This window comes from Panicum virgatum, chromosome 2N (genome assembly GCF_016808335.1).
Source record: "Panicum virgatum strain AP13 chromosome 2N, P.virgatum_v5, whole genome shotgun sequence".
Lineage (NCBI taxonomy): Eukaryota > Viridiplantae > Streptophyta > Magnoliopsida > Poales > Poaceae > Panicum > Panicum virgatum.
Genome location: NC_053146.1, coordinates 10,843,823 through 10,867,837, shown reverse-complemented (window position 1 = coordinate 10,867,837; position 24,015 = coordinate 10,843,823). Strand labels below are relative to the sequence as shown.

At 51.3% G+C, this 24,015-nt stretch overlaps 4 protein-coding genes across 5 annotated transcripts; 2 read left to right on the top strand and 2 right to left on the bottom strand.

Annotated features, from left to right (window-relative positions):
• Positions 1-547: 547 nt before the first annotated feature.
• Positions 548-3,296, bottom strand: LOC120658050 (pentatricopeptide repeat-containing protein At2g03880, mitochondrial-like). Its single transcript, XM_039936251.1, has one exon. The coding sequence runs from the start codon at positions 3,129-3,131 to the stop codon at positions 951-953; it is 2,181 nt and encodes a 726-aa protein (XP_039792185.1). The 5' UTR covers positions 3,132-3,296; the 3' UTR covers positions 548-950.
• Positions 3,297-3,835: 539 nt separating this feature from the next.
• On the bottom strand, positions 3,836-6,163 carry LOC120658049. 2 transcript variants are annotated; one of them, XM_039936250.1, is made up of 4 exons: positions 5,920-6,161; positions 4,444-5,711; positions 4,263-4,339; positions 3,846-4,098 (listed from the first exon to the last, which is right to left on the bottom strand). In XM_039936250.1, the coding sequence occupies exons 2-3, from the start codon at positions 5,685-5,687 to the stop codon at positions 4,291-4,293; spliced, it is 1,293 nt and encodes a 430-aa protein (XP_039792184.1). In that variant the 5' UTR covers positions 5,688-5,711; positions 5,920-6,161; the 3' UTR covers positions 3,846-4,098; positions 4,263-4,290. The 2 variants fall into 2 exon arrangements, 1 of the variants encoding a protein (XP_039792184.1); XR_005668489.1 differs by having other exon boundaries at positions 3,836-4,098; positions 4,263-5,711; positions 5,920-6,163.
• A 2,678-nt stretch (positions 6,164-8,841) lies between these two features.
• On the top strand, positions 8,842-10,785 carry LOC120662383 (glucan endo-1,3-beta-glucosidase-like). Its single transcript, XM_039941542.1, has 3 exons — positions 8,842-10,128; positions 10,248-10,316; positions 10,559-10,785. The coding sequence occupies exons 1-3, from the start codon at positions 8,842-8,844 to the stop codon at positions 10,709-10,711; spliced, it is 1,509 nt and encodes a 502-aa protein (XP_039797476.1). The 3' UTR covers positions 10,712-10,785.
• Positions 10,786-11,663: 878 nt separating this feature from the next.
• On the top strand, positions 11,664-22,833 carry LOC120658048 (protein RETICULATA-RELATED 1, chloroplastic-like). Its single transcript, XM_039936249.1, has 8 exons — positions 11,664-12,435; positions 12,529-12,627; positions 12,726-12,946; positions 13,349-13,418; positions 13,525-13,604; positions 15,375-15,439; positions 22,079-22,297; positions 22,450-22,833. The coding sequence occupies exons 1-7, from the start codon at positions 11,854-11,856 to the stop codon at positions 22,270-22,272; spliced, it is 1,311 nt and encodes a 436-aa protein (XP_039792183.1). The 5' UTR covers positions 11,664-11,853; the 3' UTR covers positions 22,273-22,297; positions 22,450-22,833.
• The last annotated feature ends 1,182 nt before the right edge of the window (positions 22,834-24,015 follow it).

Sequence of the window (24,015 nt, the reverse complement as noted above, 5' to 3'; positions counted from 1 at the left end):
TTCGGAGGTGCTCATAGGGATAGAATTTGCGTACGTGTGTTCATAGGGGTGAGTGTGCATGCATGTTGTGGACGTCTTCATTGTACTGTGTAATTCTAAAAAAAACTAAAGATCCCATCAGCAGATGGCCATCAATAAAGCAATAGTCAAGCACAGGCAGCAGGTGTATACTTTTCTTATACTCACTCGGTCCTGAAATATAAGAAATTGTAGTTTATTCTAAGTAAAAGTAGTTTAAACTTAATCAAATTTTATAGAGACGTATATTATTATTTAATACATCAAATAAGTAAATAAAAATATATTTGATAATGAATCTTATTATTCTCATTTGACATTGAGAATACTATAACTTTTTCTATAGACTTGTTCTACAAACTTAGAACAATTTAATTTAGGACAAACTAAAATATCTTATATTTCAAGATCAAGGGAATAACAATGAGAGGCTTACCCAGTTAACATGTTGCATTGTTTTTCTGGTCTATATATCTAGCCTAGAAGGATAGAACAAGCTCACGCAGAAACACTTCAGAACAAGATCGTGTAAAAATACTTCACAGTAGCATAGAAGGTTCATTTTTCAAAATAAATTTCAAAAATAAAATTGGAATAACTGCATTGTAATACAGCACTGAGCAATTTTTATCTATAAAATAAACAAATAATTAAATGTCACGAATAAGGCAAAGAGTCATATCAGCACACTAAGAGAGATTTTGCTAACATGCCCCTTCGGCGAATGATGGTGAACCGAAGCTCTCAGCAAAATCTTATATCGAGCTAAGCCACTAGCAGAAGATGTAGATATCATGACTCACGAGATATCTTAAAGCCACGTACTATTAATCAAACCTTGCTCTTTTTGTCAATTGCTATCTCTACAAGTTGCGCAGTGCAGATAAAGTACAGCCTAAAATTTGTCACCCGAAACAATTAGAGCAAGACCTTCACCAGAAATCTTCACAAGAGCATCTACCAGATTTGAAATGATGAAACCGATGCAAGTCTCGAACAACTATCTCGCGATTCACGGCTCGGCTTATATACTTGATTGCCTCATGGCAGTCCTCACAAACACGCAGATTCTTGAAGATCCGAAGTGGCATTCCAATTGGGGTGCTGATGATCCCAAATGCAATGGCAAGCCTCTCACTGTGGAACTTCAGAGTTGTTTCTTTCTGTTCCTCCTCGACATCATGTACCACAAGATCGGTTCTACTTGTGTACCCCATTTCCTTCAGCCTCTCCATCAGCTTCTCCAAGTAAGCATAAATTTCAGCCGATCTCGGGTGTGCCATGTCCCCTGCAATAAATGTATGCACAGCATTCTTTAGATGGATCCAAGATTGGCCTGGCTGCTTCCTGGCTTTCCTTTCTTGCATTGAACTTCTGAGCTTCAAAGCGTCAAGCCATTTGCTGTTGGTGGCATATATGTTAGACATCAGAGCATATGATCCATCGTCACATTGTCCTAGTTGAACCAACTTTCCAGAAGCCAATTTTGCGTACTCCATGTGCTTGTGAAGTCGACAGGCTGACAGCAATGTCTTCCAAACAATAGCTTCATGGCTGATGTTGTTTTCCTCGATGAAGTTCTTTGCCTTGTCAAGTAGTCCAGCTCGACCATAAAGATCAACCATGCAATTGTAGTGCTCAGTGCTTGGAACAATTCCATACTCTTCTTGCATAAGCTTGAAGTAGTGATCTCCTTCACTGACTAATCCGCTATGGCTACAAGATGATAGAACAGCGACAAGGGTTATCTCATTCGGTGTAATCTTTTCCACTTTCATTCTGTTGAAGAACTCTATAGCCTCTCTTCCTTGCCCATAAGATGCATAGGAGCACAGCATTGTAGTCCATGGAGCAACATTCTTGGCCTGAGCCTTGTCGAACATCCTGCAAGCATCTTCAAGGCTACCACACTTTGAATACATGTCAATTATGGCAGATGCCAAGGGTGCGTCAAATCTGCAGCCCATCTTCTCAACAAATCCATGCACTTGCCTGCCTTGCTCAACCATTCCGGCATGTGCACACGCTGCAGCTACACTGGTGAGGACGAATGGCTCTGCGGTAACTCCTTCACGTAGCATCCTGCGGAAGAACTCGAGAGCTTCCTCCTCCCTGCCGTTCTGAACGTACCCAGCGACCATGGTGCTCCATACAAATTTCTCGTCTCCTGTTGACCGCGACCAGCGATCAAAGATTGACAAAGCAGTCTCCATTTCACCACATTTGCAGTACATGTCCATGAGAGAGCAGCAGACAAATGTGTCATCCTCCAAAGCAGATATCACGACACGACCATGGAGCTGCCGGCCCAGGTCCAGCAACAACAGCATCCCGGCCAAGGCAAACGCTGTGGAGTACGTGTAGTGATCGAAAACAACCCCATCTCGCACCATTTGCTGCAGACGATCCAACGCCTCAGCGGCGCACCCGTTCCGCATAAGGCCGCTGATGATCGTGTTCCAGCTCGAAATGTCCCGCAATGGTGACTGATCGAACAGCCGCATGGCCCCCAGAACGTCCTCGCTCTGGAGACACGCGCTGAGCACGATGTTCCAGGAGACAGCGTCCTTCTCCGCCATCACCCGGAACGCCCGCCTGGCACGGTCGTGGTGGCCGCACTTGGCGTACATGTCGAGGACCGCGTTGCAGAGCACCACGTCCTGGCGCACGCCGCTCCGCAGCATCCACCCGTGCACGCGCCTGCCGGACTCGACGTCGCCGAGCCCTGCACAGCACCTGAGGACGCCCGCGAGGACAAAGGCGTTGGGCGCGGCCGCGCCGCCTCCGCCCAGCATCTGCGCGAACGCGCGCATGCCGTCCGCGTGCCTGCCTCCGCGCGCGCAGCCGGAGATGATCGCCGTCCACGCCGGCAGGCTCCTCGCAGGCGTTCCGTCGAACGCCCCGCGCGCGTCGTGGAAGCCACGGGCTTTGACCAGGTAGGCCAGAACAGAGCCGCACACGCGCTCCCGGGGCGTCCCAGACAAGGCTGGCTCCGTCGCCCTTCCGACGAGGTCACGGGCCCGCGGCAGGAGCCCGGCGGAGGAGGGAGAGGAGAAACTCGGCGGCGGCGAGAGCAGCGCGGCCGCGGCGCCATTCCTCGCCGCGCGGGCCATCAGCAAATGCGCCTCAGTGCGTTCCCCGCGCCGAAGACGAGATAGGGCTTCATTTCCACCGGCTTCCAACAGCCGCCGTACCTCCGCAGCTCCACGCACAGCTGCCGCCCGCCGGCGTCGCGCGGCCTTGGTGGGAATTTTTTGTTTTCGATTGACGAAGGCCGAAGGGGACAATGTGCGGAGATTGCGCTCGGATTGAGGGGGTTATGTGCAAAATGGTAATCCCAGTTTTCAGTTTTGCCTCTGTTTTCGGCCTGCGAGCTGTGGCAGAGGATGGACTGAGATTGTGCCATGGCCACCCCTTGCATTCCCAATTTCCCATGATTCACTCATCGACTTTCTCATACTTGTTTCTCATATCACATTATCACCAGTTCATCATGAGTAGCATTTTTTCCATGAATAACTTGCTGATTGACTATCTTTCGTTTGCCAGCCTCACCGTCTGTGCTTTCTGAAGCTTAAACCAAGCCCGGCCACTGCTTGCAGTCGATGGCCAAATCATGCATGCAAATGTAACCAGATTTGGGTATCGATCAAGAGAAAACAAGATCCGCAGTATGGTCAAATTTTAGCTAGGTACCTTGAAAAATCTCACAAAAACATACTGGTCTCCTTAAGCTATGGAGAAGCTGTTCAATGTCACAGGGGCAAAAAGTGCCTGCGGAATTGCTATAAGAAAGTTGGCAGTTGAAAGAAGTTCTCACCAGAACACCACATCTATATACATCTCAACATCTGTAAAATCCATGGTACAATAATTCAGCAGTACAACACAGAGAAAGCTGAAATAGATATGTAAGCAGTCATAATAACTTTATACAAGGGAGTCATCATATAGCAGACCAGGAGCATCAAGGAAAAGGGTTCTGATGTTAGTTAACAATGATGAATCTCTAGTAACGATGTAGAGGGCAGTGACACCCAGGATGCAGCTCCGCGGTACCAGGATTTGGTTTCTTTACGCCTAGAGAAGGAGCATGAATAAATGAGTGTTAAATGAAGTATTATACCAATCCAAACAATACTATCGGAACAAACACATTTCTCCATCCAATACTATCAAGACGTGTGCCTTGCGTACTGTCATACTAGTATAGTAGTATGGAAAACAAGGGATGTAAGACCAACCTCATCTTGAAACCTGCTCTTGTCTATATCATGCAAACGAATCTGGTGGAGTCATTCTGAACACTATTCCTCTGTACCTTCAATCACATAATGCAAAAAAAAAAAAACTAGCTAACCAAAATAGAAACTGTTGACAGTAGGGAGATCAGTATATGAAAATGAAGTAAATACATCTGCATACCATAGACTGCGAGTGCAGCAGCTGTAGATATAGTGGACCAGGTTACTAGGGCCTGAAGCACGACCATACAGGCTGCAGTCATCAATTGCCGGTGACCAGGTGCCACTGCTGAGGTGGTACTGTGCAAGATAGTGTTGTCTTGGATGAATGCAGACAACATTGTCATCCCTGACGGTAGACAGTACCTTAGAAGAGACACTCATGCACCTTTCTCCCACGAACAAGGTATTGTCTCCTATGCTCTTTATTGGGATAAACCTTTGCAGCACAAGGTCCGCAAGTTTGCAAATCAAGATCCGCGACATGGACGCTCCTCTGTAGCCAAGCACCAGGATCTCTGAATCGCATTCTACGAGATATCCAGGTTTGCGGAGCTTGGATACAGGGATTGTGGCGATCAACTGTGGAGGTTGCAGTTGCAGCATGCCGCCTGAGCCTACCTCACCCTGAGCAGGTGGGCCAATCTGGAGGAACCGGTTCATATTTTTGCCACATTCATCGGTAGTGTGCAACACGTACAGCTTGCCTTGGAATGCCAATGGTGGAGCAGTTGTTACTGGGTAGTTCCAGCTTGAGAGGCTCCATTGCTGGTCCTGGGAGGTAGCAAAGGCTACGCACTGTACCTGATCAAGCGCGAGCATGACGGTGATGACCCCCGCCTTGAAGGAAGCAGAGGCGCAAACTCTGCTCGCAAGGTATTTGATCCTGTACAGCACAGGGCAGCTGTGCAGCGCCAGCGATGTGCCCAGCTGCGGGAGGAGGGTCGCCAGTGGCGGGAGCTCGGCGATGTCGCCCGTGAAAGGGTGGATGAGGCGGATGGTGCCTCGCTGGTACTGGTCCCCCAGCAGCAGCAGGAGGCCGTCGACCGAGTCGATGGCGCAGTGGTCGTCGAGGAGCGGGAGCCGGGCGCGGACCAAGGCGCCCGTGTCGAGGTTGAGGAAGCGAGCGTGCCCGCGTAGGTCGGGGTGGCCCGGGTGGAGGCAGTGGCCCTCGGGGAGCATCGTCCAGCGGCGCGGGTGGAAGCGCGGGTCCGTGACGCCGCGACCGCACGGGGAGACCGCGCTGGACCGCCAGCCGGTGCAGACGGCCCGGAAGCGGACGTAGTCCAGCAGATCGCCGGCGGCCAGCAGGCGCCACGCGACCAGGCGAACCAAATCTTCGGGCAGCGACGCCCAGAGAAGTCCGGGGTCCGAGGTGCGGTCGCGCTTCCCTGTGGCTGTCCCCGGTGCCGGAGACGACGACATCCGCAGCGGCCCTCACTCGCCGATCTGATGATCCAACAAAGACACGGATCAATCAGGAAAGATAAATGGAAAACGCAATATTGAAAAATTCCACTTCTCCATCTCGAATCCCGGCCCCCATATCAAATCTCAAACCTCGATGGTCGGCACGGATAAGAGCGAAAACCACGGCGGCGGCGGCGGCAAGGAGAGCCCTAAGTCCAAAAATGATAAGCTTGGTACTATAACCTACCGGTAGAATTTGAGGAGAAACTCGGCGGCGGTGAGAGCAGCGCGGCCGCGGCGCCATTCCTCGCCGCGCGGGCCATCAGCGAACGCGCCTCAGTGCGTTCCCCGCGCCGTAGACGAGGTAGGGCGTCATTTCCACCGGCTTCCAACAGCCGCCGCACCTCCGCAGCTTCGCGCACGGCCGCCGGCGTCTCGCCACCTTGGTGGTTTTCGGCAGCAAAGGGGAGAAGTGCGCTCGGATTGAGGGGGTTAGGTGGAAAATGGTAATCACAGTTTTGCCTCTATTTTCCACCCCTTTCATTCCCAATTTCCCATAATTATTTTTGGTTTGATAATACGTATATCTAGTATACTACTCGGAGTAATAGGTATGGAAAGCATGCACCACCATCAGATCTGGATACATAGGCGAAGGATACAATGGGGATAGCTGTCCTACCCTAACAGCACAGAAGCCCTTAGCAAAAAATAAAATTGCATGGAAGTCCTTGGAGGCTCCTATACTTGCCGACCAGCTCGCAGGACGCCGGAATCCGCCGCCGCCGCAGCAGAGCTTTCCGTAGATCAGGAACACCAACATCAAAAACAATTCCCATAATTCAATCATTGACTTTTTCAGGATTTGTTTTTCACGAATAAATTGCAACTAAGGGAGTAAAATAGCAGATCAGGACACATCGAGGAAAGGGGTTCTGATGTTAGTCGACAACGGTGAATCTCTAGTAACGATGTAGAGGACAATAATGAAGTATATTATTATATTGAACTTCAAATTCTAATCTTCAAGTTCTTATCTAAGAAATGCGTGGGTTTGGCCTCTCTTCTTGTATAGTATAATAGGAAGACCTCTTTTGTAGCTTTGCTTCAAAAGAAATGTGCCGGATATGTGTTTGCATATGGGGATATGTCGTGACATGTTGCATATGGGAAGTAAGGAATAAGGATACCCTATGACTTTATACGTACAGCATTTGCAATGACTGAACTGTAGAGTCGGGAGGGTGGGTGGCAACTTCGAAACAAGTTGGCACAAATCCTAAAAATGCACCACCCCACCAAGCCGTAGCACTCACGGAGTATCTATATAAGAGATGGCCAATATGATTGCTTCAACATGTACATGCGTAGTTGAGCAATATTGTTCATAAATATGTCGCACATAACTCCCCTCTCGTGTTAGAGATCTATCATCAGCTATTAGGCCCCATGCTGCAACTGCCTTTGGATGCACAATATGCATATGCATACCCACTTTGGAGGAGAAACTCGATGTTGGACTAAAAACTCATGGAAAGCGTGCATATATGTGTGTCGTTTCTAACTTGGGAACATATCTAGTGCAAACCAAAGACCTCGTGCAAACCCGTGCAAACCTACTAAATAAAGTTTCAAAAAATTCTGAAAAAAATCATGAATGTGCTTCTCAGATTACATCATCTATATATAAAATTTCATGGTCAAATTCGTCTTACTCTAGAAGTTACAAAAAAGACAAATTTGAGATGCATTTGAATCATTATTGTTGTCAGAAAATTTGTATTTTTTGTAACTTCTAGAGTAAGACGAATTTGACCATGAAATTTTATATATAGATGAGGTAAGCTGAGAAGCACATTCATGATTTTTTTCAGAATTTTTTGAAACTTTGTTTAGTAGGTTTGCACGGGTTTGCACTAGATACGTTGCCTTCTAACTTATCCATTCTTTTTCGTTATGTCAAGAAGATTATAATTCAGGAGTTTTAATTAATGCTGTATTTGCTGCTTTCCATTAGGGGGGCATGAGCCCCCATATCCTCACTCAAGGATATTCTCTCCTCCTGGTTGCATGATATGCATGCGGGGGCAGAGCAAGCACGCCTGGAACAGGAATAAGGAGGCGCAGGACATCAAGAAACTCTTCGGTATCGCAGACGCGCGACGTACTGTCCGTATCAATCCTATCCTTCAGTCCACCAAATGCAGCTGGACTTAATTCCTTGGTAGCTTAGTAAACCAACTGAACTCAGCTGTGCATGCGTCTACCTACGCCTGTACCGTGTGAATAAATCTTAGTATATATGATCGGAAATCCAACTCCACCGGCACGTGTTAGCAGGCTTCCTAGCGCATGGCCCAAGTTGCCTGGAGTTAGCGCTGAGTGTTGTGTACTCGCGTATGTCTACGAGACAATCAGACAGGCTAAACTGTCCAGCTTGAGTATGTACGAGCGATTCTCATGCACATGTATTAGTAACATTTTTTCTTTTCCTTTTCTAAGGTGTTCTTTTGAGTTCTGCTATTAAATGAAGTTATTTTTTTCCAGTATTTTTATGGGAAGTTGGATAGTGAATTTATGTGTAAAAGTTGTACGAAAAGTTTTTCTAATAATATTATCATGAGAGTTATGCTAAAAGATATCCTCCGATAAGTTTTCAAAAAAAGTTATTAATGTGAGTTGTATATCGTGAAAAGTTATGTTAAAGAATATTTTCTGAGAAGTTGATGGAAAGAAGTTATATAAGTTTGCTGAAAAATATTCCCAAGTAGTTGTTTGGAAAAAATTAGATAGAAAAATTGTATAAATTATAAGCAAAATTAGAAAATTGCGGATGAAAAAATTTCCTAAAAAGAAAACTCAGCGGGCTATCGGAAATCGCGCGCTAGCAGGCTTGCTGACGCGCGTGCGCTGATTAGAAAGGCCCGGTCCCAATGAACAAAAGTACTCCATAATTATACCATTCAGAAAGTACACAAGTGAAAATGGAATATTTACTGCCGGTAATAAGCGCCTAGCCATAATTAGCTAGCTAGCGAATACTGTCTTAGTAACCACAGCCACAAGTTTACCTCCGAACGCCCCTCGCCAGTCGCCACCCCCGCTCGCTGTTCGACCGGAGTCCGGCGCGGCCATACTCCGATCCGATCCTCCACCTGCGGCAACCGCCATGGCGCCGCCGTCGCGGCAAAAAAGGCATCACGCGGCTGTCGTCCTCGCCGCATTCCTCCTCCTCCTCGTAGCACCACCCTACACCGCCGCCATCGGCGTCAACTACGGCACCAAGGGCGACAACCTCCCGCCGCCGGCCAAGGTGGCGTCGTTCCTGACCAACCGCACCCGCATCGACCGCGTGAAGCTGTTCGACACCAACGCCGACATGGTCCGCGCCTTCGCCGGCACGGGCATCGCGCTCATGGTCACCGCGGGCAACGGCGACATCCCCAAGCTCGCCACCAAGGACGGCGCCGCCGCGTGGGTGTCCGCCAACGTCGCGCCCTACTACCCGGCCACGGACATCTCGCTCGTCGCCGTCGGGAACGAGATCATGGCCACGGCCGACAAGTCCCTCATCACCAGCCTGGTGCCCGCCATGCGCGCGCTCAAGGCGGCGCTCGTCGCGGCGGGGTACCCCAGGATCCGCGTCTCCACGCCGCACTCGCTGGGCATCCTCTCCGTCTCCGAGCCGCCGTCGGCCAGCCGGTTCCGCGACGGCTTCGACCGCGCCGTGTTCGCGCCGATGCTCGAGTTCCACCGGCAGACCCGGTCGCCGTTCATGGTGAACCCGTACCCGTACTTCGGGTACAACGGCGACACGCTCGCGTACGCGCTGGCGCGGCCCAACCCCGGCGTGCCGGACCCCGGCACGGGCATCACGTACACCAGCATGTTCGAGGCGCAGCTGGACGCGGTGTTCTCGGCGATGAAGAAGCTCGGGTTCGGCGACGTGGAGATCGCGGTGGGGGAGACCGGGTGGCCGTCCAAGGCGGAGGACGGGCAGGTCGGCGTCAGCGCCGCCGAGGCGGCGGAGTACAACCGCTACCTCATCGGCGAGGCCAGCGCCGGGTCGGGCACGCCGCTCATGCCCAAGCGCACCTTCGAGACCTACATCTTCTCGCTCTTCAACGAGAACCTCAAGCCCGGCCCCGTCGCCGAGCGCAACTTCGGCCTCTTCCAGGCGGACCTCACGCCGGTGTACGACGTCGGGCTCATGAAAGACGGGGTGAAGACAGCGCCGGCGCCGGCGCCGGCAGCCGCCCAGCAGACATCCGCCGAAGAAGCCGGAGCGCCTCCTGAATCCTCCAAGGCCGCGAAGAAACGCGACAGGGAGGCGTCTGCACCTGCAGAGACGGCCACCGCGCCAGCGTCGGGGGACGACGATGCGGCCGGACCATCACCGGCGGGGGCGCCGGCGGCGACAGAGGGTGGTTCGACCGCCGGCGATGACAAGACGACGGTTCGCTCACTTAATCATTTCACACATGCCGATAACCCATGCGTGAATGCATCGATCGTTCGGGCGAATTAAAGCAGATGTCAAAGTGGTACGGTGACTTTGGCTTCTTGGGCATGCAGGAGGAGGAAGGAGGAGGGGATGCTCCGGCCGCGGCGGCCGCCGGCGACTCGTCGGAGCCAGCAGCCAAGGTACGTGAAGCATGCATGACGTGGCATTGTTGTCGCATGACTCGGACGCATTTTGCGTGTAGTAGTCACGCATTCACCGGAAAATCTCCCAAGGACGAGCGAGACGCCTTTCTTCACGCAATAAACACGGCAATTCATAGTGTCGCCATGACGAGCATACATGCGATCTGCCTGATTTCGATTAGCTTTGGTTTAAGCGTTCAGAAATCACTGACCAATAATGCTTTTCGATTTCTGACGAGACTTACCAGGACGGCGAGGGAAGCACGGAGAAGAAGCCCGGAACATCGCCGGCGCCGGACGGAGCCGCTTCCGCCGCCGCCGCCGACCTTCTCGTCCCCATCTCTTCCATGCTCACGGTCACGGCTGCTCTGTCCCTACCTTTTCACATGTAGCTCCCCGGCCGGTCATGATGTCGTAGCAATATTTGACGACAATTTCCGTTAGCTCGGCATGTTTTTAAGTAAAAAATTTTCACAAATGTTCATACCTTCTTCTTCCTCTCTCCTGAAACGTGTTCACGAATTACGTCCTAACACGAAATATTTTTAGAATTTAATATATTTATATGATTCAAGTGAGTAACTCATAAGAACAAAACTACGGTTATCCAAAAATGGTAAACTACGCCTGACGAGCAATCATCATTTATGAGAAACGGCTATCACATGCAAAAAGCTACTCCGTATCAACACCACACCCGCGCGCGCAAGATTCTGTATTTTACCGAGCAACAACAAAGGGAAACGTCGCAACTTGTACGATTTGACCCGTGCGACGGAGCTAGGTTTTGCCCAACACTATCGAAGCAAGCGATCAATGGAAAACGTGCGCAAACTCTTAGCCCCGATCCAATTAGCTGGATCAATCATTAATCAGACAAATTAAATACCTATGCGAGGTCGCGAGTACGGTTGACCAGGAGTCAAACAAACCAATAAAAAATATTTTTTTTTATAAAATCACATTTTAGAGCAGTGTGCTAATCAATATATCTTTGCCTTCATCTTTACCCTTATTTCTAAAGTATGTAATGTTTCCTCCTTAACTTTTGGTTTTCACCTCAATATATCCAGTCGAACCAGCTCTCTATCCACAACTCAATCACGTAAACTCACATAAGTAACAACGCGCTATATATGAAAATTTGCTAGTAAGAAAGTAAAAAACCCCACTAGGCAGCCCTATGACCCCACCTGTCAATGTCATAGCGCCACTGCTTGACGGACAGAAACGTGGGCCGGAGTGTGTCCATGTCACACGGCCCGGCCGCCCCCAACCACACTCTGAGTCAGTGAGTCTGAGCCCGCACCGCCCGCACGCTGCTTCTTCCCGCCGCGCCGCCAGCCGCCACCCCACCAACCCCTCTCCCCCTCCCATCCAATCCCTCTATTTCCCACTCGAATCCATCCAATTCCCCTCCAGAATCTCATTGATCCTCCTCCGCCGCGCGCTCGCTTCCCTCCTCTCGCCGCGCACAAATTTTTTCCGCGGTTGTTCATCTCTGCGCGCGCGGGTTCGCAGGAGCGCGGCGGCCATGAGCATGGCGTTCTCCTGCGCGGGCGCGCGCCTCCACGGCCGCTGCGGCGTCGGCGCCGCCAAATGCCGCCCCGCGGCCGCCGATCTGCTCGGGCGCCGGGGCAGCTGCCTCCTTCCGGGCTCCAGGAGGTGGGGCGCCGCCAGCGCCAGGGGAATCCGCGCCGACCTGCCGCCGCGGGTGAGCGCGGATGGCGGCGCGGCCGCCTCCGGCCCGGCCGTCGCCGTACCGGAGGCCGGGGACGACACCGAGCAGGTCGGCGCGGCAGCTCAGCCCGTCGCGCCTCCGGAGAGGCACGGTAAGGCGGGTGGCGCTGATGTCGACGACGGGGCTGGCGGGAACGGCAAGTTCCCGCCCGGCGGCGGCGGGGACGGGGACGGGGACGGGGAGAATGACGGCGGTGGCGGGGGTGACGGCGGGGAGGGGGAGGACGAGTTCGGGCCTATCCTGAGCTTCGACCAGGTGGTGCAGGAGGCCGAGAAGCGCGGGGTCAGCCTGCCCAGCTTGCCCGCGGACATGGTCGAGGCGGCCAAGAGCGTCGGCATTCAGAAGCTGCTGCTGCTCAGATACCTGGACATGCAGGTAAGCTCTGCAGTCTTCTCATTGCTGTCTTGCTGATAAGGTGAGTCGATCGAGTTTCCTGCTAACATGAATTCTGCTGGTTGGGTGCGGAAGGCGTCGGCATGGCCCCTGGGTCCGGCCATTAGGTCCTGCGCGCTTCTCCGGAACAGGATGCTGGTTGATCCTGCATTCCTCTTCAAAATCGGGACGGAGGTTGGTTCGGCTGTTTGTTTTCACCAGTACTGTGCATTGTCATCGATGATTGTTTGTCGGTATGGTTTTGATTGTGTGTTCTGTGGGATATGTTGCAGATAGTTATCGACACGTGTTGCGCGACATTTGCTGAGGTTCAGAAGAGAGGGGAGGAATTTTGGTCAGAGTTTGAGTTGTACGCAGCAGATATGTTGGTAGGAGTAGTTGTTAATGTAGCTTTAGTTGGCATGTTGGCACCATATGCTCGATTCGGTGGTGGATCTGCATCAGAAGGTCTCCTTGGGCGTGTTAGGCATGCTTATGATGCCCTCCCAAGCAGGTGAGTCCTGTACAATAACTAATTTATGCACATGGTTATTTACTTGGTATACCTTGGGGGTGAAAGTCAGCTTATAAATAGCTGATTTCGAAATTATCATAAATCATCTATTGAATATCTCAGATGTCAGTTGAAGTTTAGTTTCCATCTTGTAGCTTAGAACTTCTGTTCAGGCACGGACCGTGGAGTACATTTTGTTATTTTAGACAGGAACACAAGAGCCTTCAGAATATCAATCCTCTTATGGCCAAGTGCCTATATTATTTTTTTCTACAACCTCCAGAATTAATGCATGACTTGTAGTTTCACCACTATCATATGATGACAATGCCGTTCATTTTTTTCTCATTAGTGCACTCCACCATTCATTTAAGCAATGCTCACATAAGTTAATTCTTGCAGTGTTTTTGAAGCTGAAAGGCCAGGATGCAAATTTTCTGTACAACAACGGATTGGGACATACTTTTTTAAGGTAACTCTTTGTTTGGTGCAATATTTGGTTTACTTGCTAACTTTCACCAGAAATGTTAGCAACTATCTGTTTCTTCTAATAGTTGAGGTATTTGCTCTGAGAACAGGGAGTTTTATATGGCTGTGTTGGATTCTTTTGTGGTATTGTGGGACAAGGGATTGCTAATTTGATAATGACTGCCAAAAGGTAATTTTATTCTCCTTGTACTATATTTGCTATCATGAAAATTCTTATCATGTTTATATTTTTGCTGTCTCATCTTGTTCTATTTAACAAACATATGTGGTCCAGTTTTTTTTTATTCTTTCATTTTTTTCTGGAAAAGGAACATACTTTAGTTGCATCCTGCCTTGTGGCATTTGCTTGCATGACCTTTGGTAATCTGTTTAAGTACACTGCAAAAATGTGTGTACAGAGTACAGACTAGGTTATAGTAAAATCTATGCATTATAATGCTCATTACTGGTTGCCTAATCAGTGTTTATCTATTACCCGCTTGTTTTTCAGTTACTCAATTATCAGGTGATAGCTATATAGACTGTTAGTAGAGACATGTTGGGTGGTTCATTGGCTTGTTTCAGCACTGTTTGCTTGAGCTTTTTGGATACTTCTAGACCATTGGCTTTTGGGATCTCCAAAGCCAACAGCCTCCAAAAGCCAAAAGCTAGAAGCACCCTTCCACGAGCTTTCCAAATTCTGGCTTTTGGGGGCATTCAGGTTTTGGACATCCGAAAACTAGTAGTCCAAAAGTGCCTTGAAGCTGAAACAAACAGGATCTTAGTATGTTTACTGAACTGGAGTTTGATATAGGTTCTAACTAGCAATTAATGATGGTAGGATGAGAACTGCACCTTGTGATGGAGCTTGGTTGGGAGCTCGACAATATAGTGCCTTTTGTGTTTTTCTTGAATCATCAATAAATAATATAGGAAGACTTTTGTCCAAAAGAAGAGATACATAAAGATAATTGGAGTTGATAATGAAAGGATAGCCAAATATTTCAGGTCATGTCATCATGATTTAGGCTTATGAGGGATAGATAAAAGAAAGATCAATAGCACATAAAAATGGAACACCCTGCTAATTAATTTTTAATTCTTCAGATCCTGGTTTGTTATTTAGTCCAAAATGGGTGACGTGGGTGCAATTATGCCATCAGTTTCAGGGGTACCTAATTAATGCGAAATAATTTAAAAATTCTGATGATATACTGCTCAATACCATCTGTATATATATTATGAAGTTCAAATTCATTATGTTGAGAAAGTAACCGAAATGAGGAAAATTCTGACAAATGACAAGTTCAAAGTAAAATGAAAAGCTAATCACAAATTCTATGTTCTCTTCAAACTTATTCCTTCTGTTTTGGGTACGAAAATTAAATGGTGCTAGAACGCTCGTTAGACCACATAATTTTATTTTTATGAATTTTAACATGTTGATTTGGTAGCCCAAACAAAAGAGAGTGCTTCTAATGGTGATTGCGGTTGATATCTCCCCTAAAAATATCAGATGTATATATGCAAATGCCTATTTCAGACGTAGATTTATCATTTTTGTTATAAAGGAGATGACTACCACTTTGATTTTATGGATAGAGTAAACAGGAGGGAGCACATGTCCAATGAAATACTTCATTCAATGGTCATTGGGCATTTATGCTAACTTACATTATATATCTCAGCTAAGCTATATATTTCATTAAATCAGTATCAGTTGCAATTAAGTTCTTACAATTGCTAGTATGATACCAAGTTCCAACCATGGTAGTTTGCTATAAAAAAATTTAAGTTCTGATTTTAAAATACACAACTATAATACAAAAGAGTACAATTCTTTTACCTTTCTGTCTTTATAAAAATTAAGATGTTTATGGTGATCAAATTTAGCAATCTCTTCTCAAATTGTTTATGTAGAATCTCTGACTTTGTCATTTCCTTGAAATTTGTGCCGCAGGAGTGTTAAGAAGTCAGAGGATGATGTACCTGTTCCACCTCTTCTCAAAACTTCTGCTTTGTGGGGTAAGGGTGGCCAGCCAGATTGTCCTATGACCTTTTCATATCTAAATTATTTGCACATGTATATTGCGAGATTTATGTTTCTCTTTCATCCCTGTGATGTTAAACAAAATATGTGGATTTTTTTTTACAGAATGCATTCACTGAATTTATATATTTTGGATACATGATCATGTACAAAATTTAGTTTCTTATGAATATAAGTGTGTTAGTCATATCTAGGTCTTCTCTTGGAAAAGGATTTTTTAAAATTTATTTCATCTAGATGGACATTCCCCCGCTTGCACCGCTCCTGAATTTGAATGGCTCTTGTCCTGTATTTTAAGTTTCTCAAATGTTTATTTGTTTTTTTAGATGAATTTGTTTTGAACACTGATAGTGAATTAAGACTTGTGAAGTTACAATGAGGGTGTGTTGATTGAACAAGATGTATTTTTTTTATGAAAGCCATGTTGTATGAATACGATGACAACAACTGATATTTAGCCAGACTCTTTAGAAGTCAATGTCTTGTTTCACTGGTGGCATTTCAAATGCATCTGGTTAAAGTTTACTGCAATAACATGATTACAACTTTCTGTTTTACACTAGTCAAAATTGATGGAGAGAATAGTGGCTTGTATTCCTCCAACCCTAGATGGGTGGGTATATATAGATCATATACATGGGCCTCTAGATGGGCCTCTATACACATGGGCTCAATATACTCCAACACCCCCCCGTAGTCTGAACTACCGGCGCAGCGGTGTTCAAGACTGGACAACAAGAAAGCTAACACCCCCCCCGCAGTCTGAACAACCGTCGCAGCGGTGTTCAAGACTGGACAAGATGAGAGTACAAGTAGAGCACAAAAGGGCTAATACCCCCTCGCAGCCACAACTAGCCACCGGCTACGTTGAGGCTGGATCGAAACTCCGAGAAGGTCGACGAGGGCAGCCCCTTCGTGAAGATGTCAGCAAACTGAGAGGTAGTCGGGACATGGAGTACCCGAACATCGCCGATGGCGACTCTGTCACGCACGAAGTGTAGGTCGATCTCCACGTGCTTCGTTCGCTGATGCTGGACGGGGTTGGTGGAGAGATACACGGCGCTGCGTGCTCTTGGCGAGCGGGGTGTGGAGCTCCGCCAAGAGCTGTCGCAGCTAGGACGCCTCCGCCACGCCGTTAGCGACAGCCCGGTATTCCGCCTCGGCACTGGAGCGGGAGACAACCGGCTGCCGCTTGGACGACCAGGAGACCAGGTTGCCACCCAGGAAGACGGCGTAGCCGGAGGTGGAGCGACGAGTGTCCGGACAGCCAGCCCAGTCAGTGTCGGTGTAGACCACCAGCTCAGCAGAGGAGGAGCGGTGAAGTACCAGACCGAGGTCCATAGTGCCACGGACGTACCGGAGGAGACGCTTCAGCGCAGCAAGGTGTGACTCCCGGGGATCATGCATGTGGAGACAGACCTGCTGAACAGCGTAGGTGATGTCCGGCCTGGTGAAGGTGAGGTACTGCAATGCGCCGGCCAGACTCCGGTAGACTGTAGGATCAGCCACCGGATTACCCAGATCAGCAGACAGCTTCTCCTGAGTGTCGACTGGAGTGGAGCAGGGCTTGCAATCAGTCATCCCAGCCCGCTCCAGAATATCGAGGGCGTACTGCCGCTGGTGCAGAAGAAGACCAGGCGGGCGAGGCTCAACAGTGACGCCCAAGAAGTGGTGGAGCTGACCAAAATCCTTCATAGCGAACTCCTGCTGCAGAGAGGAGATGACACTCTGAAGCAACTGCTGACTAGAAGCTGTGAGCACAATGTCATCGACATATAGGAGCAGATATGCCGTCTCATCCCCACGGCGGTAGATGAAGAGAGACGTGTCAGACTTGGCCTCGGTGAACCCCAGTGTCAACAAGAACGTGGCGAACCGAGAGTACCAAGCCCGTTGAGCCTGCTTCAGTCCATAGAGAGACTTGTTGAGCCGGCAGACCATATCCGGACGACTCGAGTCCACAAATCCCGCTGGCTGAGAGCAGTAAACAGTCTCTGACAAGGTGCCGTGAAGAAATGCATTCTTCACGTCCAGCTGGTGCACAGGCCAAGTGCGCGAGAGCGAAAGTGAGAGGACCATACGCACCGTAGCGGGCTTCACGACCGGGCTGAAAGTCTCATCATAGTCCACACCAGGCCGCTGAGTGAACCCCCGGAGAACCCAGCGAGCCTTGTAGCGCTCCAGTGTGCCGTCAGACCGACGCTTATGCGTCCAGATCCACTTGCCAGTCACCACATTGCAACCAGACGGACGCGGCACGAGATCCCACGTCTGGTTGGCAAGAAGAGCCGCGTACTCCTCTTCCATCGCGCGACGCCAGTGAGGATCCGCCAAGGCATCGCGGACAGAGGAGGGCACCGGAGAGACCCGCGGCTCTCCCTCGGTGGCGGAGAGAGTCGCGGCCTGGGACGCCATCCGCCGAGTCACCATGGGATGGATATGTCGAGGATCCCGATGGATGACCGGCAGGTGGTACACCACCGGCTCTGATCGAGAGGGAGCCGGAGGAGGAGGCGGCGGCGACGGCTCCGGTGTCAGCGTCGCAGGAGCCTCCGGAGCAGGAGGCGGCGCCGGTGTCGACGCAGAACGACGCCGGTACACCTGCACCGGCTCAGCGTACCGCTGCGGCGCCGGGTTCGGCGCCGGACGACGTCGGTACACCTGCACCGGCTGAGCGTACCGATCAGGTGCAGGGGAAGGCACCGGGGCCGCGCGTGGCGCAGCAGAAGACGCCGGGTCCGTGCGCGGCACGACCGGAGGTCCGGGGGCCGTGCGTGGCGCGACCGCGGGCACCGGGGCCGCGCTCGGCGCAGCAGGGATCACCGGAAGTGGTGCCGGTGCGCCGGGAAAACCTGCAGGAAAAGGACAGACAGGTAACGGTGGCTGAACCACCGGGTCAGTCGGAAACAGAGACCAGCTCGGGATCAGAAGAAGGTGTGGAGGAGGTGGAGTAGGGGAAATCCGACTCGTCGAAGACGACGTGTCGGGAGATCAGAACGCGGCGAGAGGTGAGGTCAAAGCATCGGTACCCCTTGTGGTCAGGGGAGTACCCGAGAAACACACAACGAGTCGATCGGGGAGCCAGCTTGTGAGAAGCGGTGGCGGAGGTGTTAGGGTAACACGCACACCCGAAGACCCGAAGGTGGTCGTAGCGAGGAGGGGTACCGAAAAGAGCGTGGTGTGGAGTGGGAGCAGGAGAAGCAGTGGACGGAAGGCGGTTAAGCAGGTAGGTGGCGGTGTGGAGGCTCTCAGCCCAGAAGCGCGGGGGGAGAGAAGCCTGGATCAGAAGGGTGCGCACGACGTCGTTCGTCGTGCGAATCATCCGCTCAGCCTTGCCGTTCTGAGGAGAGGTATACGGACAAGACATACGCAGCTGAACACCCCGAGACAGGAAGAAAGACCGGGAGGTAGTGTTATCGAACTCCCGCCCGTTGTCACACTGGACGGCCTTAACGGTGAGGCCGAACTGAGTGGACACCCAGGCAAAGAAGTGGAGGAGGGTAGAGAAAGTCTCAGACTTGGCGCGCAAAGGGAAAGTCCAAGAGTAATGAGAAAAATCATCAACAATGACCAGGTAATATTTATATCCAGACATGCTGAGTACAGGAGATGTCCATAGGTCACAGTGGATGAGATCAAAAGCATGCGCAGCATGCGAAGAAGAAGAAGAAAACGGAAGTCTAACATGACGACCTAGCTGGCACGCATGACAGAGGTGCTCAGCAGGAGCCCTAGTACAAGGAACATCTGTACTACGACTAAGCTGAGCAAAAACGTCGCGGCCGGGGTGTCCAAGCCGGCGGTGCCAGGTAGTGGAAGAAGGCGTCACGGCAAAAGCAGTAGACGAAGAAGAAGTCGAAAGCGGAGCAGCGGAAGCAGGAAGCCGAAGAGTGTAAAGGGGCCCCGGGCTGTCACATCGGAGGAGCGGACGCCGGGAAGCCGAATCCTTCACAGTAAGACCAGAAGAGTCAAATTCGATAGAACAGGAGTTGTCAGCAGTAAACTGGCGAATAGAAAGAAGGTTGTGAACCATTTGAGGAGCAACAAGAACATGAGGAAGACGAGGAGCAGAACCCACGGCGGTGACAGGAAGGCAAGACCCATCACCAACCATGATAGAAGAAGGACAAGAGGGGTGTGGGGGTCGGACAGAAGAGAGGATACCAGCATCGGGAGTGGTGTGGAACGAGGCACCCGAGTCGGCGATCCACTCGGTGCTGGTCGGCGGCGTCAGTCCCATGGTGCTGAAGGACTGCGCCAGAGCGGCCTGGTCCCACCCCCCAGGCCAGGTCGGCTGCTGGCTGGGCTGAGCGGGCGGGGTCCAGGAAGGCGCAAAGAGTGGAGCAGCGCCAGTGAACATGGCCGCCGGCTGGAGCTGAGGACGAGGCCCCCCTCCCTGACCCTGGAACGGCCACATCGAGATGCGCCCTGACCATGGGTTGCTGAAGGATGGCCAGGGCGTACCTCCAGCAGCAGGGGCAGGGGCGGGAGCCGGAGCCGGTGTCGGCGCGCCGCCCCGACGGCCCCCACCGGTACCGGTGTTCCCAGAAGCAGGGCCACCAGTGCCACCACCACCACCACCACCCCGTCGTCGGCGACGTCCACGGCCCCCCTCCTCCTCCGGTCTGCCCGGCGGGTGTAGCACCAAGGAGGGAGGTGGCAGGAGCAGTGGAGGAGGCCGGTGGAGTAGCAAAGAGCGCGGCGGGGGTGGGCGAGGACGATCTGGGCGCGAGACCCCTGGTGATCTCCTCGAGGGCGAGGTCGTCCCGGACCTGCAGGAAGGTGGGGAAAGGCCTCTGGCGGGCGATCCAGCCCTTCAGGTGGTCATAGGTGCTGCTCAGTCCCTGTAGGACATTGAGCACCAAGACCCGATCGGACACTGGATCCCCGAGGTCGTGAAGAGCATCGGCCATGCTCTTCATCCGCCGGCAGTACTCACCGACGGAGAGGTCCCCCTGCACGAAGGTGCGGAAGGTGGCGTCGAGCTGGAGGGCGCGGTACTCGGCGTTGCCGAGAAACTGCCCCTCGAGCGCCACCCAGGCCTGCCGCGCGGTGCCGCCGTGGGTCCTGACGAGGTCCTGAAGATCTAGGGAGATGGTCCCGAAGATCCAGGACAGAGCGACGCTGTCGAGGCACAGCCACGTCACGTCTCGTGTCTCGATCGGCGAGTCGACGAGGACGTGGTCGTCGAGGGCGTAGCGGCGGAGGGTGAGGAGGGCCTGGTCCCGCCAGCGGCCGTAGGAGGAGGACGCGGGGTCGAGGAGGACGGAGACCAGGGCCCTGATGTTTTGGACGCCGGCGGCCTGGAGGTGGAGCTGGGCGACCATGGGGTCGGTTGGGTCGTACCGGGCTCCAGATCCAGCGAGCGGGGCCTGGTGGGAAGACGAGGCGCCGTGCTCGGGGTCGACGGGCTGGCCGGAGGAGACGCGGTGGAAGCGCTCCGCCTCGGCGACCCGGAGAGCGAGGGTGTCGGCCGTGGCGCGCTCGCGCTCCCAGGCGAGGGCTTGCCATGCGGACCCGCTCCTGGGCTGCCGAAGCCTCCGACTTGGCGGCGAGGAGGGCCGCGGCGAGAGCGGCGTCGGCCTGCTGCCCTCGGAGAGCGGTGGCGGCGAGCGGCGCATCCGCGGGTGCCATCCCGAGGCCGGACCACGCGGGATCAGCGGCATCGGCGGGCTGCTTGCCAGCAGCGACCGCGGTGCGGTAGGCGGCGACGGCGGCAGCAGCGACGGCTGGATCGGGTGTCGTAGCCTGCAGCAGAGCGTGCTGGGCAGCGGGTTCGGCTCCCGTGCCCGCGGCTGCGCCACCCCCTCCAGCAGCAGGCGCCTGCTGTAGGGCAGCGCTGGCAGCAGCCGGCAGGGGCCCCTGCACTTGCAGCAGGCCCTGTCCGGGCGGCTGCAGTGGCCCCTGCGGGCCGCCAGGAGCATCTCCAGCGGCGCCATCAGCAGCGGCGGCGGCCAGATCGAGCTAGGGCAGCGCCACCAGGGCGGCCGCAGCGGATCCGGGGCCCGTGGCGGCCGGGACGGGAGCTCCCGCAGCGGATCCGCGCCCTGCGTTGGCCGGGACAGGGGATCCCGCGGCGGATCCGCGCCCTGCAGCACCCGCAACGGCGGCGTAGGACGGCCGAGCGGCCCAGGCACCGGCGGGCTGCGGAGCAGGGGAGGGGGAGGTCCACGCGCCGGCGGGCTGCGGAACAGGGGAGGGGGAGATCCACGTGCCGGCGGGCTGCAGAGCAGGGGAGGAGGAGAGGTAGGGGAAGGAAGAGAGGGGAGGGGAGGGAGGCGACGCCGGCCGCCTGCCAGCCATGGTGGCGGCGGAGGCGGGGCTGTGAGGAGGGAGGAGAGGAGAGGAAATTAACCTAGGCTAATAATACCATGATGGAGAGAATAGTGGCTTGTATTCCTCCAACCCTAGATGGGTGGGTATATATAGATCATATACATGGGCCTCTATACACATGGGCTCAATATACTCCAACAAAAATCTGCAGTTCTGTTAAGCTTAGTTATTTTCCCTGGATTCATGTTCTCAGATGTTCTCATAGGATTCATGTTTTGATATTTCTTGATTGCATCAATTGAAGCCTTCTAAACAATAAATCGTCCTGATTGTTGCAGGTGTATTCCTTGGTGTTTCTTCCAACACACGTTATCAGATTATTAATGGACTAGAGCGCTTGGTTGAGGCATCACCTGTTGCCAAGCGTGTCCCAGCTGCTTCTCTAGCGTTCACTGTCGGCGTGCGCTTTGCCAATAATGTGTATGGAGGAATGCAGTTTGTTGACTGGGCGAGAATGACTGGCTGCCAGTGAGTTTCGAGCTTTCATATTTTTTGTGGTGAGATATCCTTCTTTCCTTTTTGGTATACATTGTTTTGTCTTTTCTTAAACATACCAATCTCATCTCTTGATGTAGCCAATAAAACTGTAGATGTACATTCCTTGTAATGGCCACCTTTGTACTGAAAACTCATATGCTTGTTATTGCAGCCACCATTCACAGTGATGCTGCTGTGCGCGGCCTGCTGTTTGTTGTTCCACCCACATTCTTCGAATTTTCGCTGTCACAAGTTAGGGACGTGATATCAATAATTGCTTGGGGTGCAGAAGATCTCAAAAATAAATGTGATAGCTCCTCACTGTGATTCTGAGACTGAGTGGAGCTAGCATTAGGAGTGCTTAGGCAGGGTAGAACCGCAAGAGATAGAATTGTTTGTTTTCTTGTTGAAGATGTCGGATAGCTGGATCTGTTTTATTGAAATGACTGTATCCATAATATTTACTATATTTGACTATACGTGGCAGTGGCAACATATAGGAATCAAGGACATTGAACAGGGTGGCCCAAAGGCAACTAATGTGGAGAAAAAAAAAGCAAACTGGCACCCAATGCACCCAACTACTCGAGGGCATGCATGACGCCGCACCTCCTCTCCTGGAGATAGCTTGTGTGCGTATGTGAGCGAGTCAATTGTTGGCATTTGACTTGTGTGCGTCTTCTTCATGTGTTTCTACATCCTGTTAATAGCTTGTCAGAACAGATGGCCACGCTCTCAGCAACTCTGATGTCGTTCATAATTAAGAATACTAGGATAACTAACTCCACCTTTTTTTTCTCAATCATTCACTTGCCGTTTCAAATGTCATCGGTAAATTTAGACTGAAATGTGAAGGCAGATGATGCTCAGCGCAATGCGTCGCAATTGAGCATTACAGAATTTGCATTCAGGAGTAAATTGGAATGTGCAGAGATAAAGCCTTCATAGTTAACTCAATCCTTAAATAATTAAATCATTCAAAGATACCATCCAAAGTTCCTAACTCCCCAATCCAACTACCTTTAGAGGAGATGATGACAGTAATTTCTTGTGATATAGTGCAGACAGTAAGCCTTTGTGAAATGAATCAAATTCTGTTCTGCATGCCCAAGCATGAACCGTGTATACCAAACCTTATTGTATTTGTACTGAAAGTTCTGCTTCAACGAATTTATATTATAGGCTAATAGCTCTCTCTGGCAAGTTCTTACAAGTCGATGAAGAAGTTGTCAGTGTCACATGTCCTGAAGTGCTGCCTGACATGGACTTCATGTATGCCATTGTGGTAAGATCCTCTTGTACTTATATGAGATGTCAACATTTCATCGTATAGGGGATAGGGTTTTAAATTTTTCACATGGGGGCAAGACCACTTGATGCCTAAACATCACTGCCTCTGAAGAATATTCAGACTCTGTTAGTACTTCTGAATCAGGCCCTAGATAGTACCAATGCTACATGCCTGCATTTTCTATTACTGACATTGCTGAAACTTCAAGCTGCAGTATTGAAATCAAACAAAACTGTTGATGTTTTTTTGAAAAAAAAACTGTTGATGTGGAACTCAACTTTTTTTAGTCATTTGTCGGCGCTGACAGAGCAACCAGCTGTCTCGCTTCGATGGCAACCTCCCCAGCAAGGTTTTGTAGAAACCAACGTGGCTGGCTTCTTGTGGCGGGCCAAATCAACACTAAGGTGATTGGGGTTTCATTTCATCATCAGCGATCATGATGGGCAA